Source organism: Arvicola amphibius, chromosome 6, assembly GCF_903992535.2.
Source record: "Arvicola amphibius chromosome 6, mArvAmp1.2, whole genome shotgun sequence".
Lineage (NCBI taxonomy): Eukaryota > Metazoa > Chordata > Mammalia > Rodentia > Cricetidae > Arvicola > Arvicola amphibius.
Window position 1 is genome coordinate 123,344,919 of NC_052052.2, and position 15,192 is coordinate 123,360,110.

The following is a 15,192-nucleotide window of genomic DNA, read 5'->3' on the forward strand; positions in this document are numbered from 1 at the left end:
TTCCCTCAATGATTTTCTCCATTCACGGAAGAATTGCGAGGAGCTAATAGAACTTTGTTGTGGAGATGATGTACAGGTATTATCCCATTAAAGTACAACATCACAGGGACATCAGAGTACATTCTTGGCTGGTCTGGAAACCAATATTATAGTGACTGTTATCCTTTGTCTGTTGGTGGAGCCTGCTCATTTGTTCCTGGCTGCCCAGACACAATATGACCACAGAGAAACTATTTTAATTATGTCATTGCTTAGCCTATTAGCTTGTGCATATTTCTGGCTAGCTCCTACATCTTAAATTAACTGATTTCTATTAATCTGTGTGTCATCATGTGGCTGTGGCTTACCAGGCAAAGTTCAGGCGTTTGTCTCCTCTAGCCTCACACAGGAGCAAACAGAAGCAACAGTTAAGAAAAGTATTTACTGGGGGTGAGGAAAAACGCGCTACCAACTGACATACCCGGGGATAGCTCTTGTGCAGACACTAGGAAGATAGACAACCCTGTTTCGGGAGAGCTGGACTTGTTTTGCTCCAAATGAAAGCGTGTCCTGATTAAGATCAGATGGCTGTGTCCACTGTTGGGCAACGCCTCCTGACAGGGACTTCAATTCGTTACCCAGGTTGGCCAGTAGAGGGCCTCCTGGTGGAATGGAAAAGGGTACAAAGCAAGTTTTTCTGTGAAGGAGGCCACTCCTTTTGGAAGCTCTCATTAAGGTAGCAACGTACCACCAGGGACGCGTATGAACTGCATCTGTGTCTACAGCAAGCAGAACAGACTCCCAGCTACCTGCTGGCCTACTTGACTTCCAGAACTTTCACAAAAAGTACGAGACGCCAACCAGATAGGCAGCTAACCGCGGTACCCACAGCAACAGGAGGCACTAACTGGGAACCACAGCCCACAAGCGCTGGAAATGAGAGTTCACAATGCTCAGCCCTTCAGGGAGACAGGTGGTTGGCCCTGAAAAGGACCTTTGGAAAACAATCGACAAAAGCTACTTAGAGAGCGCTCAGCCGCCGAAGCCGTAGAGGGTGCGGCCCTGGCGCTTGAGCGCGTAGACCACGTCCATGGCGGTGACGGTCTTGCGCTTGGCGTGCTCCGTGTAGGTGACCGCGTCGCGGATCACGTTCTCCAGGAACACCTTCAGCACCCCGCGGGTCTCCTCGTAGATGAGGCCGGAGATGCGCTTGACTCCTCCGCGCCTGGCCAGGCGGCGGATGGCGGGCTTGGTGATGCCCTGGATGTTGTCGCGCAGGACCTTGCGGTGGCGCTTGGCGCCGCCTTTGCCCAGGCCTTTACCACCTTTGCCTCGTCCAGACATGACTAAACCAAACGAAAAAACAAGACTGATACCATCCCCGAGACAGCAGTGCTCTCTTATAGGGAATGTGCGGACCGGAGTGAAAACAGGAAGCGCAGTGGCGGGAACTGCCCGTGTCTGGGGGAGGGGCCTTCAGCGTCAATTTAACGCTACAGATTATAGACGGTAAAGAAGCTAATCCCACCATCCATTAAAATTTTTCTTTAGTATTATTTGTGTAGGACCACGCTTACTTACTTGACATGTATCGAACCGAACAGTCAGGCGCGCAGTCAATATTTGTGAGTTCTTAAAGAGCTCTTGACCATTTTCGTTCAATGTGATCCCTGACGTGTCCGTATAAAACACAATTTATTATAAAATATACAGAGGCGCCGGGCGGGGGTGGCGCAGGCCTTCAATCCCAGCACTCGGGAGGCAGAGGCAGGCGGATCTGGTCAGCTTGGTCAGCCCTGGCTACACTACACTGAGAACCCCGATCTCAAAAAACAAAAAAACACAAACCAAGATTTATTAGCCCGGTGTGCTTTTATCCCAGCGCTCCGGAGGCAGGGGCAGACGGATGCCTAGCACGAGGCCAGGGTGAGCTCAGGGACAGACAGGGCTACAACACAGAAACTGTCTCGGAAGGCAACTTAAAAAAATCCACAGGTTCAAAATTTAAAACTTAAAAGTGGCCACCTGAGTCGTACCACAAGTTTGCAACACATATTCTTTAACCCTCATAGTTGAAATAGATGTCAAGTACACAGGAAAAAGTATGAATTCGTGGGACGTCTAACGCTAAATTCCAGATGGGAAAATGACAGGGAAAGACTAGATCGACTAAACCTCAATTTTGTTTTGCTTTTGTTTTGCTTGTTTTTGAACAAGTGATCCGCCTGGCCCTGTCTGTAGCGTGCAGCTACACTTTACGGTTTTTAATCCTAGGTCCAGAAATATCGCAGCACCTTTCCAAGGACATAAATCGCCAAAAAGAAAAACACCACCAGTGTCACTATAAAAATGTTCAGCGCCTTAAGAGACTTTGTAGATGGCTCTGAAAAGAGCCTTTGGGTCTGAAGTTTCCGCAAGTTCTGATGGTTGTCAAATTACTTCCCCTTGGCCTTATGGTGGCTCTCGGTCTTCTTGGGCAGCAGCACCGCCTGGATGTTGGGCAGGACGCCGCCCTGCGCGATCGTCACGCGGCCCAGCAACTTGTTGAGCTCCTCGTCGTTGCGGATGGCCAGCTGCAGGTGGCGCGGGATGATGCGCGTCTTCTTGTTGTCGCGGGCCGCGTTGCCAGCCAGCTCCAGGATCTCGGCCGTCAGGTACTCCAGCACGGCCGCCAGGTACACCGGGGCGCCGGCGCCCACCCGCTCCGCGTAGTTGCCCTTGCGGAGGAGGCGGTGCACGCGGCCCACGGGGAACTGCAGGCCGGCCCGGGAGGAGCGGGTCTTGGCCTTGGCGCGAGCCTTGCCGCCCTGTTTGCCACGTCCAGACATCTTGAGGAAGAAACAGCAGTGAACAGCTGTGTAGACAGGAGCTGCAAGAGCTTGGGCCTTATAGTTTTCTCTGGGCGCGAAAAAGGACCCTTCCGATTGGCTGTCTTCTTTTTATTCAGACCAATGGGAAGCATTTGTGCCATCGCGCATATCTATTGGGCCATATTCCAGATGATGTCACAAGAATATCGCCCAATTAGAAGTGTGCTTTTCTAATCCTCATTTGAATAACGCCTTATAAAAACGGAGGACCCGCGCCACTCGCCGTTGCAGTTCTGCTAGACTTTGTCGCTATGCCTGAACCGGTGAAGTCCGCTCCCGCCCCGAAGAAGGGCTCCAAGAAGGCCGTGACCAAGGCCCAGAAGAAGGATGGCAAGAAGCGCAAGCGCAGCCGCAAGGAGAGCTACTCGGTGTACGTGTACAAGGTGCTGAAGCAGGTCCACCCCGACACCGGCATCTCTTCCAAGGCCATGGGCATCATGAACTCGTTCGTCAACGACATCTTCGAACGCATCGCGGGCGAGGCGTCGCGCCTGGCGCATTACAACAAGCGCTCGACCATCACGTCCCGGGAGATCCAGACGGCCGTGCGCCTGCTGCTGCCCGGGGAGCTGGCCAAGCACGCCGTGTCCGAGGGCACCAAGGCCGTCACCAAGTACACCAGCTCCAAGTGAGCGCGCCCATCTCGCTCTTAAACCCAAAGGCTCTTTTCAGAGCCACCTACACTTTTCAGCGAAAAAAGTTGTTACGCTCTTTTTGTCGGGGACGTGTGGTCGTCGAGTCCTTTTTCCTTTTAGCGTTCAGCCTATCTGTGAGACCCTGTGGGTTTTCTGGCACCAAGTGTCTAAAAGGCTCCTGCCCAGACGCTCGGCCTCGTATACTTTTCCAAAAAGTGAAGGAAAACGAAGAATAAGGTAAAGGCTGCTGGTAAGTTCCTGGGTGCCCGTTAGTTACTGGACCCAGGTTGAAAACGTGTGTGCTAACCTAAACAAGTGTACGCTAGCGAGTAAGGCAACTGCGGTCTTTTTCCTTAAAGGGTGTGTTACTGGAGCAGGGAAGTCTTGTGCCGTCAGAGGGAGCATCAAAATGAAGACGGGAGCGCTAAATATTGACCTTTGACCAGGAATACTGTAGGCGAGTGGGTTCCCAAATTGATAATCTATATTTCCAGAGTAAGAAGATGCTTTATGTAGGCTCACAAACCATAAGTAGTTTAGTCAAGAAAAAGATCTAAAGAGATAGTTTTTGCTTGTTATTTAGCAAGATGCAGGTATAAACTCAGAACAAGAAAAAAAAACCTTACAACGGGTTGGCTTCGGAACGGAAAGACTAGCTTTTAGGACCCCAGCTTTATTACCCACTGGGGATCCGTCTGTAAAGTGACTACCCCCTTAGCACATCACACACCTGGAAAGAATTGGAGAAATCACCGGGTTTTTGGTTAATGACCAATAAGTTAACATCTCACTTTCTCCCAGTTAAGGACTTTTCAAGATGTTAAAGCACATTTTTAAAATGTTTTTCTTGCTACTACCAAAGCCGCCCATATTTCCAAAACAATTTGCTTTCTAGTAGATAATATTGCTTTCAATATCTACTATTCACCTAGTAAGTTTGGTAGGATAGAAATAGGAAATCATGCCGGGCGGTGGTGGCGCACGCCTTTAATCCCAGCTCGGGAGGCAGAGGCAGGCGGATCTCTGTGAGTTCGAGGCCAGCCTGGTCTACAAGAGCTAGTTCCAGGGCAGGTTCTAGAAACTACAGGGAAACCCTGTCTCGAAAAACCAAAAAAAAAAAAAAAAAAAAAAAAAAAAGAAAGAAAAGAAATGGGAAATCATGAATAAGCCTCCCTGACCATTATTTTCAGCTATTGCTGGTGGCCTGTAAGTTGTAAGAAAAAAAAAAAGAATCTTAGAAACTTCGAAGGAGAATTTAATAATGTCTGTTGGAGTTATGTATGTATGTGTCCTTCATACCCTGAAAATTTATCTGTTAGAAACTTACTGCTTTTGAAAATATGTAGTAGCGTGGTGGTGGTGGTGGTGCACATCTTTAATCCCAGTTTTCAGAAAGCAGAGGCAGGCGAATCTGAGAGTTTGAGGCCAGCCTGGTCTACAGAGTGAGTTTCAGGAAACAAGGGCTTGTTGGAATTTCTACTTTATGTCATTTTACATTTGGAATCATGATTTTTTTTTAATATCTGAAAACCATCAGAGAGGCTAGAGAGAGTTGAAATAATGTGTATTTTATTTTCACAAATACCATAACCAAATTCTAACTCTTTGCCCTTCATATCTGAAGAAGGAAAGAGGAAAAAATAAATAAATTTAAATTTAAAAAAAAAAAACACATTTGAGGGTATACAGCATCGAATTCCTCTGTGGTATTCCCTAAAATTCACTCAACAGAACTTGGAAATTGCAGTCCAGTTCAGAGTCTCAAGTGTACTGACCTGGCATCTCAGTGTTTGTATGGACAGAAATTATGGCCTTAAAATTTCAGGTGTATAGGAACTGTTACAGAAAGGAAGAAGAAAGACAAGGAAACCTGAAGGTGTGACTAAGCAGATGACGCCAACCCTCCAAAATGTGGCCCTAATTGCTTCCTGTACCTCTCCACGAACTGAGGCAGAAGTTACAGCTTTCAGACCCTTGGTGACAAAGGACAAACTCCTGAAGATTCAAGCCCACAGAGATAGTTGCCCAGGTACACAGACAAAAGTCACTTTGACCACTATGCAGTCATGGACAAATCAAATGGAATGTGTTGCTTTAGCTGCAGTGTAGGGGTAGAGAACCATCCTGTTTTTAGGAAGCTTTATGATTCAAGTAGACAGATTCTACAACAGGAAAATAAGTAGATAGTAGTTAAGGTGAAAAGAACTAAATTGGAGCTACCCTACATAGGGGTGACCCTCCTCCCAGAAGCCAGAGGTATCTGAAAATAAAAACCCAAGCCAGACGTGGGGTACATCTACTTGAGTTGCCAGTCAGAGGTGTACCAGGGACTGTTCCTCCACAAAAATAAATAGATAGATAGATAGATAGATAGATAGATAGATAGATAGATAGATAGATAGATAGATAGGTAACAGTTATTGCTTTTGGTTGCCCACCATAACTTCATGGTAACACACTTGACTCGTATCTTGTCACAAATATGGGGAAAACCAACCATTTTCTGATTGGATTTGAGGCTGGCTCCACAAGAAGAAAAGCATCACATACCTCGTCCTTTAAATCTGGCCAAGAACCCATCATTAGGGAGCTCAGAGGCCCCAGGAGAGAACCTAAAATTATTAATTTTAACAATATTATTTGGTAATTGAACATAGGGTTAAGCTGCCCTCTAAGTTCTAACTTCCTACCCATAGATTAGTGCAGCTCTCAGACCTCATCAGAGAAGTTTCTTTGTGCAGTGGACGGGGTTGGTTAACACAGAAACTCAACGACTTGTCAAAACACAAAGTCTACGTGCCAGGGAAGTGCTCGGCCCCAGGTAGGACATCTCTCTTGCACACATAACTGGGACTCAGGGACCACCAGCGAAGAGGGAGCAGAAAGTAACGGTTTGGCCATTTTAAAACAAACACACAAAAAGAATACTACAGGGTGTATTTTGGCAACTGATGTTGATTGTACCGGGATGCTCAGAAGGACGACCCACAGCTACAGAGACCTCCCATAGAGAGTCACTTTTGCCATCTGATAGCTCACATTTGGAAAAATGAGTTCCCAGGACATCCAGTTTGCAGGTGTGAAGCTTCATTTCAGAATAAAATGTCATGTGTCGTGCCCTGCATCTGAGAGGATGCTTCAGTGGAAGGCACAGGAGACCAAGGATTTTACTGCTGAACAGGATTCCCCAGAAACCTTGACAAACGTTCACCAAAGATAGAAGGGCCTCGGGATCAGTCTGCGTGGCAGAATTGTCCTTGACACTGCAGGATTTCAGCCTCTTTGATCTTCTTGCATAAAATGTCAATTTTATGCTCCAGAGACGCAAAACACCTGCCTCGAGAGGGCAGTAGAGCTTCATTGAAAATGACCTTTAATATCTCAGTCAGCCGTATCTCAGGGATGTATCGCCAACACCTGCCTCGAGAGGGCAGTAGAGCTTCATTGAAAATGACCTTTAACATCTGCAGTCAGAGGTAACTCAGGGATGAGTTGTTTCCCCCGGAAAATCTCTCAGTAGGACAAGGAACCTGCTGGCCCTGGGGTGTAATGATTAGTGGTCGAGCTTTGAACCCAGGGATCTGTGTTCATATCTCGGTGGGATCATCTAGGTTTTCATTATTGAGTAATATTATTCCTTGAAACTTACTTACCCCTAAACCCGCCCACCACACACTTTCACAAGCAGCATTAGTTTTATCTGTCCTTAGAAACGCGAGCTCACATGTCCAAGCAGGCCCACAGTCAGAAATGAATACTGCAGGGAGCCTCCTCAATTGCTGGACACCATGCTTTGGTGCTGAGTGAGGAAGGGCACATTCCTGGTGTCTCCTTGTTCCTGGAAAAGAATACTCATGTGCATTTTAAAGAAATGCCTATTTCCCCTAGGACTGGAGAACAGAATCTGAGTGTTGATAGCTATCTAATGAGAAAGCAACACACTCTGAGAAAAATATGCGCTCTCCTCCCAGACTCTGCACTGTAAGGCGCAGGGGGATCAGCAGTTGGTGGGCAGGCCACTGTGTCCAGTCACAGCTGCAGGTTTCTAGGGCTGTCTCTCGGATTTCAGTTAGGGAGAGCTCCGCTGTTATGATTGTTCGTCAAGCCACGCCCACTCCCTGCAGCCCTTCCCTCCCCGCAGCTGAAGATCACCATGAATGTGCCACAACACAAAATCACACAAACTTATTTAGAACGTAATGAGATCTCTTTGTTTTTTATAAGCCTATTGCAGGGCTGCACAGTTCCGTAGTGGGAACTCTGTAGACTACAGCATCCTGATACAATGTCAAAGACTGGACCCAGCTGACAGGTCTTTCCGCGAGTTTGTTTTAATCGTCGTTCTCATCAAGAACTCCTTCCACTCCCCAAATATTAACTCTGACCTCCCAGTCTTTCTCACTGGGATCTGCACCGGTTTCCCTTTATCTGGGCTTGGGTATCCATCCCATCTGTTTCCCCTTCTCACACTGCCTCAAAGTCTAATTCTTGTCTCTTAGCTCGTCTTTCCCTGAGTGGCTCGCAGCAGGAGGTCAAGACCACCTCTGGATGCATATGATTTCGCCTATCTGCTTTGATCACCCGAGAACGTAAGATTGCTTATGTCTGTTTGGTTGGAAGTCATTCTGCTTCTTTCTTCCCAGTCCTTTGCCCCTTGCCTTTACCTCTCCCCAAGTGCAGATCCACTCACAGAACACATGTTGGAAGATCTCCACAGCTAGGAAGGTCTCCCTAAAGGTGAATTCCAACCATGAGTGTGTCAAAGGTGAAACTGAGGCTCTATACTTTCCTAGTTTTGTTTAAGAACTCACCTGTAGGAAGAAAGCTCCTCTCAGCCATCACAGTCCGCCCCGCCCCCGCCCCAACACGCGTTCTTGGGCCCCTTCCTGGAAGTCCACTTTTAGCCATAGAAGGCTCTACCCTGGCAGAAGCCAAACCTCTGGAAGACCCTAACCATCTGTGATTAATATATAATATATTAATAGTATATTAATATTATAATTATATTTATTGTTAAATAAATTATAATTAATACAATATAATATTAACATGTTAATATTATATATAATAATAATTAACTGAAGTTTTAGGGGTGTTTGTGGGTTTTAGCCGTGCATCCAGTCAGCAAGGGCGGAGGGCACCTGTTTCCTTCTTCGAGGTACAGGAAGTAGACAGGGCCTCTGAACTGGCTCTTCCTCTTCTGGTCAGTAAGTTTCCCTGTGCGCTCGCTCTCAACAGTAGTTTGAGGGTGGTCCTGGAGACGGCAGCAATACAAACTCTGAGGACCCCAGAGAGGCTGCTGAGGTCCCAGACTCCAGATCCAACGGTGGTACACTTTTGATCACCTACCCCGCAGCATCAAGGATACTTACTGGCTTTGAATTGAATTAGTGTGTTCCCTCTGGCTGGTTACGTCCAAGGAAGGATTCCTAGCTTTTCCTATGAGTCTGAATTTCTCCCGTCTTTTCTTAAAGATCTTTTCCTTTGTCTCCAACAGGGTTTAGCAGTTGCCTTGAAGAAAAACCAAAACGGAACTCAGCTGATTTCAGTTTCATTTGCTTGCTGAGGAGCGCGTTATCCAGTAGAGGGCAAAATGCTCGGAGCTTGCCTCAGTGACCTGGGAGGCCAGGCCGTCCCTAAATCAAGGAAATTCAGTATCTGCTCAAGTCCCTGTCGCTAGACAGGCGTCTACACCACCTCAGCAGATCAAATGCTGGGGGACATGCTGAAAGGCGGACTTCAGACAACGCAACTGGCCTCTCTAAATCCCTGCATTAACTGAAGACCAGCCACAGGCTTCATCGTTGTCCACCGCAACAAGCGCCGCCGATTCAGAACCAGTATCCAATAGCCCCTAGAAAGCACGATTGCTTCTTCCCCTATATACGGTTACCCTAGTTAAAGGGATATAGGTCCCTCTGAGGAAGGATGGGAGAAAGGCTAACAGTAAAACTTTCATTAGATATTTTAGCAAGAGCTCATCAGGGAGACCTGGCATTTTCTTCTTTTAGGGAATTCTGGGTCTGCAAACTGCGGAGAACCGGAGCTCATTTCTGTAAGGACAAAAAGTACAAAGATTCAGCTAGTCCTCTTAGAATGTTAAAAACTCAGGCAAGCCAATAATGGTGGCTAGATATCCCTCACTTTGAAAATCTGAGAGGACTGTGGTTGAAAATCATGCACAGGCGACTACCTGCCTGTGGCAAAGTGAAGATGGAGTCGCTACGTCAGATGCTTAGGAGATGGGGACGAGCTGAATCGCAAGCAGACCAACCCGAGCTACGGAGGAGGGCTTGTTGCAAAATAAGTAAATAAACACAAAATAACACTCTTATTTATGTGTTAGGTGTGCTTCATTCAAAATTACTAATAACCACACCTAGTCCTACTGGGAGTGGGGTTCGAACCCACGTGGGCATTCGCCCATTGGATCTTAAGTCCAACGCCTTAACCACTCGGCCATCCCAGTGCCGAAGTGCCCCTCCGCTAAACATATTTCTCTACTAAAATCGATACACCTGTGCTGAATCGTTTTTCCTGTAGACTTTTGTTGGAATAGGATGACTGACGGCGAATTTTTTTTTACCGTGCCTTAAGAAATTGCTCTTCATGATCACTAACATTCTAGAAAAATCTTTATTTTTTTCCTTGATTTCCAAAGAAAAGTCACTGGTGGCGGTGAAGGGTCAGGAAATCTGCTCCACAGGGCTGGGATCACAGGACTGTACAACCACACGCTAAGTACACCGAGGCTGACCTCAGAGTCACAGAGATCTCCCTGCCTTTGCCACTCTAATAATGTTTGCACAAGAATGCGCCAGCAGGCCCTAATCAAACCAGGGCTTGAGCAAGCTAGGCAAGGAGTATGTTGGGTGGTCTAAAATCTGAAGTTTTACTGCCTCCAGATGCTAGGATTACGGGTGTGCCACTGTGAACACGGTGTCGGTCGTTTGTTTGTTTGCTTGCTTGTTTGTTTTCGTGATGCATCTGCTTTATGCTGGGGGCCAGTAGCTTCCATCTTAAATAGCTGGAAATTCAAATTTGGAAGGATGTTCTTTGAAGATTCCTTACCCAAGGAACTGAACTCAAGAAATCTCATCTGTTGATGTTGTTTAGAACATGTCACCCCAGTACCAAGTCCGAATAAAGGAGGCTGAGAGCATTTCCCATGTGACACTGAGGAAACTGTAGGGCCTGAAAGGCAGAGAAGAAATGGATAACATAGGGGCGATCCCCTCGTGTTTCCCTGAAGGGGCACATAAGAAAGTCTGAGTTTGGGGAAGGAATTATGAGGGTCAAATTTGAGCCAAACTAAGACCACCCCTCTCATGCCCTCTCCACGACCCCAAGTTCCCAAAACGAGTTGAACTTCACCCTGGGTATGGCTGACCGAGGATTACGTCACATGGCTAATGACAGCTACTAACCACACGGCTCAACCACGCTTGATGTATTTTTAACTACTTGAATCTTCAATTCTGTACTTCCCGTCATCATAGCCAATCAAATGTCAGCTACCGCAAGACCCTCTGACAAGGAAGGCTGTGCCCCATTTGTGGTTTTCCCTACATAAACCCTAAGCTGTAAATGCTCAGGGCGGCTCTCCTCCACTCATTGCACCAAAGTGCTGGACAGTGGACTAAACCCAGGCCTGCAATCAATAAACCCCTTCGTGTTTTCATCAGATACTGGCTCTGTGGTGGTCTTGTTTGGGGGTTCTCATGACACGGGCACAACAGAGATTTGTGCCTAATGAAACAGCTTGGCTGAGACACTCAGAAGCGGTAATGGTCAGGACTAGCTAGAGACCCTCGTGAGTGACTCTGAGATATAGCGCAGAGGGTGGAGGTGAATTTGCATTTGGCTCACAAGAAATTATCAGCATGTATGCCCGAGACCTCCCACCTAGAGATTGAAAAATGTTTAGTGGAGAAACACAGAGCCAACCAACCCAAACAAACAAAAAAGACGGCAAAGAGAAACCTAAAACGTCTCAGATTGTCTCTTAGATAAGAAATTAAAAGGGTGGGGGGGAAAGGGGTGAACCCTCTAATAAACTTTTAAAAATCATATTTAGTCAATGTGTGTGTGCATGTGTTTGTATGTGTATGTGTGTAAAAATAGCACACACACAACAGTCAAAGCACAATGGGGCTACTTGTTTTCATTTGATACTGAAGAGTGTCTTTTTTTTTGCATTCTGCAAACGCCTCTTCTCACTCATCCATAGTATTGCGGCACCAGCTGCCAGGCAGATGGGAACACAGCCCCGCTTATCTTTGAACTTAAACCTTTCTTCTTTCCTTTGACAGGGTTTCATTATGCAGTTCTGGTGGCCTGGAAATCACAGTGTGGATCAGAGCACATCCTGCACCAGAACTCAGAGCGATCAAAGTGTGTGCGACTTCCTTGTTGGATTTGTGAGACTGTGTCTCCTCGGCTGACACTGATCTGCTGATCCTTGTGTAGCCCTAGCCTGATCACAACTGGGAGGCAAGATCTGGGGTGTGTACCACCATTCCAGGCAAGACTTGGATCACTGAACAGCTACCCAGTGCTCACACTTCTTTTCCTATTCATTGTGAACAGAGAACTGAACACTTTTAATTCGCTGGGCTGTGATGTTGTTCTACACCACAACAGCAAACTAATGAGTGTTTTGTTTACTGAAACAGACAGCAGAATGCAAAGATGGAAACACTGGTCAGCACCTGGGTTGCACAGGGTAGGTGGCTAAGGTCCATACAGAGTGGGCTGAGCACCTCTAGGACCTCCAACCATCTAGACATTTCTGTCCCCGTTCTTCTGCTTCTGAGGAGTCCCAACACTTCCTCTCACTACCTGGAAGTTGATCGATCATTTTATTTTATATTAATATAAATACACATTTTCTATATGTCATAAACACAACTTATATAATTGAGTACAGTACACATGTGGTTGTAGATCTTATCCTCATGCCTAACATATAATGCAACACCAGCTATCAGTACGCTGAAGGCTTATTTCCAGCGCACGTCTGAGTACCAGGCATGCAGCACTAGTGGGAAAAATGATTCCTTGCTCTACCAGACTTTCTGCTAAAGAGGGAGGGTCTCCACGGATGGAGTTTCTGTGGGGTTTTGTTTGTTTGTTTTGTCCTGTTCACCAGAATGGCTTTGAACTCAAAGAGATCTACCAGCCTCTGGGATTAAAGGCCTGTGCCACCATGGCCCAGCCTGGATTGTCTTTTCAAAGAGAAACTCATTCAAGGAAGAAAAATGAAAATTTAAATTAGGCTCATCCTCTTCTAGAAATTATAAAGCCATCCACACCCCTACCACCTCACCCTAATGAGCTTATTTTTGCCATCCAATTAGTCAGAAACAAAACCAATATGAAGTAAAAATGTGCATATAGATATTAGATAGATAACTTACGGCAGTTGTGACCCAGCCCACAGAAGAAGCAAGATGTGACTGCCTCACTAAATAAGGTACGGAGCCACGTGGCTAACATAAACAAGGAGAATGGGCTAATATACGTTATATGAGCTAATAAGAAGCCTAAGATACAAGGCCAATCACTTTCTAACAAAAAAAAAAAAAAGATAGACAACTCAAAAAACATAATTAGCAAACTGGAGTCAATGGCATATTTGCAGTTGAGAGACTAGCAGCTCAATACCTAGCAAAAGTTGACAACATTTCAATTCTAGTTTAATACCAACAAGACAATATCTCAGCCCAAAAGCTGTCAGTCATGAAAGGCAGGCCCTTTTCTGTGTGTGTTGGGGGGATGGGGAGAGGGGGTTACTGCTTCTGTTCTAGTCAACTCTGCAATTAATTGGATGAAACCCACTTCTATCCAGAAGGATCATCTCCTTTGCCCTGCGTAAATGTTAAATTTGTCTAAGGAGGTATGAAAAAGCTGCACAGGAAAACCCATGGTGATATTTGGCCAACTATGTGGATATCTATCTTGTTGTCCTGCCAAGAAGACAGGTAACATTAACATACAACAGTTTGCTGAAGAAAAAACCAAGATTTAAAAATAGGAAGAGGGCTGGAGAAATGCTTACTGATGCTCTTGGTCCCACATTTAATTCCCAGAACCCACATGGTGACACACACTGCTTGTCACTCCAGTTTCTGGGGGCAGGATGCCCTCTTTTGAACTATTTGAGCTCTTGCACATATGTACACTGAGGGACACACGTACACTGAGGGACACACATACAAAGAGACACAAACATACAGAAGTAAAAATAAATAAAAGGAACATTGTAAAGAAGAAAAGCCAGTGGTGGCTCATGCCAGCAGCATTGGGGACACTGAGGCAGGACTTCAAGGCTACACAACAAAACCCTGCTACCCCCTCCACAAAGGGGGAAAAAATCTAGACGGAAGAGGAAGAGAAAGATTTTCCTAACACGAGCAAGAAAGCAATGTAATTTTGTTTATGTTTTCAATTAGTTTTGCTCTCCAAATACATTCCTGTGGTTCAACAGTGCAGTGTTTGCCCCTTCTTGTATCTCCTCAGTTTTCCTTACCACGCTTTCCACTTGTTTTGGTTGGGAGTGGTGCTGCTTAGTTTTGTTTAGTTTTAAGACAGGGTCTTGCTCTATACTGCAGGCTGGCCTCTCACTCTCAGCAATCCTCCTGCCGTGGCCTCTCACGTGCTGCAGTTACACGCATGCAGCATCCCATTTGTCTCACCCTCTGTATAGGATATTATATGAATGGCCTCAGGACTGCTAATCAAGAGCACACATCGGTGGATCTCTGTGAGTTTGAAGCTGGTCTACAAGTGCTAGCTCCAGGACAGGTTCGGGAAAAAAAAAAAAAAAAAAAAAAAAAAGCTAGAGAAACCCTGTCTCGAAAATTCAAGGAAAAAAAAAATGACCAGGCCTTGGGTAAATGAGGCAGCCTTGACTTTCTAACTATCTGCCTTCACTGGCCATGTGCTGGGATTACAGGCATTCGCCCCAGTGCTGGGTTCTATGTGGTGCTAAGGATGGAGCTTCTTGTGAGTCTTCTACCAACTGATCTTGTAGCCCAGGCTGTACTTAAGCTCACAGTGGTCATTTTATCTCAGCGTCTCAAAAGCTGACATTACAGGCCTGAGCCACCATGCCTGGTTTATGTTATTGCCTTCATTGAGCTCCCAGACTCCAAATTACTAGCCCTTCTTCCAATATCTATATCAGGTACCTCCCTGCTGGGAAGTCCCCTAACATCTCTGGATTGACTCAAAAGGTAATCCTTAGAATATCTCCAAAGACGTTCCTCTTCCCGGTCTCCATCAGCCATTCTAATTTGTCTATCCCTGTCCAAAGCCTAGCTACTTTGCTAGAAAGTTGATACCATGTTTCCAAAATCCTAACTACGTAAAGTTTTCCGAGACTGCTCCATGTAAAAGTTTCTGTATCATCCAGTGTCCTTAACTCATTCAGCAGATAAATATCTTCAATACCGTCTATGTTGCTACAATGAATGCATTTTTCTAAGTGTCTGATGCCTGTCACCATAGGAATGTGTCTTCTAATGAGGTGGCCCAGTGTCTGGAGCTGGTTCAGGTTTATCTAATAATCCATCATCCCAGGGAAATTTATCCTCTCAGACTCGAATATTTGGGGTTTTTTGCTATGATAAAACACCATGACTAAAAGCAACTTGGGGGAGGAAAGGGTTTGTTCTCATCATGGTTAAGGAAAGTCAGATCTGGAA

The 15,192-nt window shown here is 46.0% G+C and overlaps 3 protein-coding genes and 1 non-coding gene across 4 annotated transcripts in view; 1 reads left to right on the plus strand and 3 right to left on the minus strand.

Moving 5' to 3' along the window:
• LOC119817094 overlaps positions 1–1,323 on the minus strand; it is a 35,723-nt gene extending 34,400 nt beyond the window's left edge. Inside the window, exon 1 of the mRNA XM_042055324.1 lies at positions 1,038–1,323. Coding sequence (XP_041911258.1) covers positions 1,038–1,323 — 286 coding nt within the window. The remainder of the gene's footprint in view (positions 1–1,037) is intronic.
• A 1,091-nt stretch (positions 1,324–2,414) lies between these two features.
• LOC119817356 (histone H2A type 1-E) lies at positions 2,415–2,807 on the minus strand. The gene has a single exon (XM_038334553.1). The coding sequence runs from the start codon at positions 2,805–2,807 to the stop codon at positions 2,415–2,417; it is 393 nt and encodes a 130-aa protein (XP_038190481.1).
• Positions 2,808–3,100: 293 nt separating this feature from the next.
• Positions 3,101–3,496, plus strand: LOC119817365 (histone H2B type 1-C/E/F/G/I-like). The gene has a single exon (XM_038334563.1). The coding sequence runs from the start codon at positions 3,101–3,103 to the stop codon at positions 3,479–3,481; it is 381 nt and encodes a 126-aa protein (XP_038190491.1). The 3' UTR covers positions 3,482–3,496.
• A 6,374-nt stretch (positions 3,497–9,870) lies between these two features.
• Positions 9,871–9,953, minus strand: Trnal-uaa. The gene has a single exon. It is a non-coding gene; the product is annotated as a tRNA-Leu (tRNA).
• Between the last annotated feature and the right edge of the window lie 5,239 nt (positions 9,954–15,192).

Excerpts from the sequence above, each read along its gene's own strand:
- LOC119817356 (XM_038334553.1), bottom strand. The coding sequence starts at position 2,807 with ATGTCTGGACGTGGCAAACAGGGCGGCAAGGCTCGCGCCAAGGCCAAG.
- LOC119817365 (XM_038334563.1), top strand. The coding sequence starts at position 3,101 with ATGCCTGAACCGGTGAAGTCCGCTCCCGCCCCGAAGAAGGGCTCCAAG.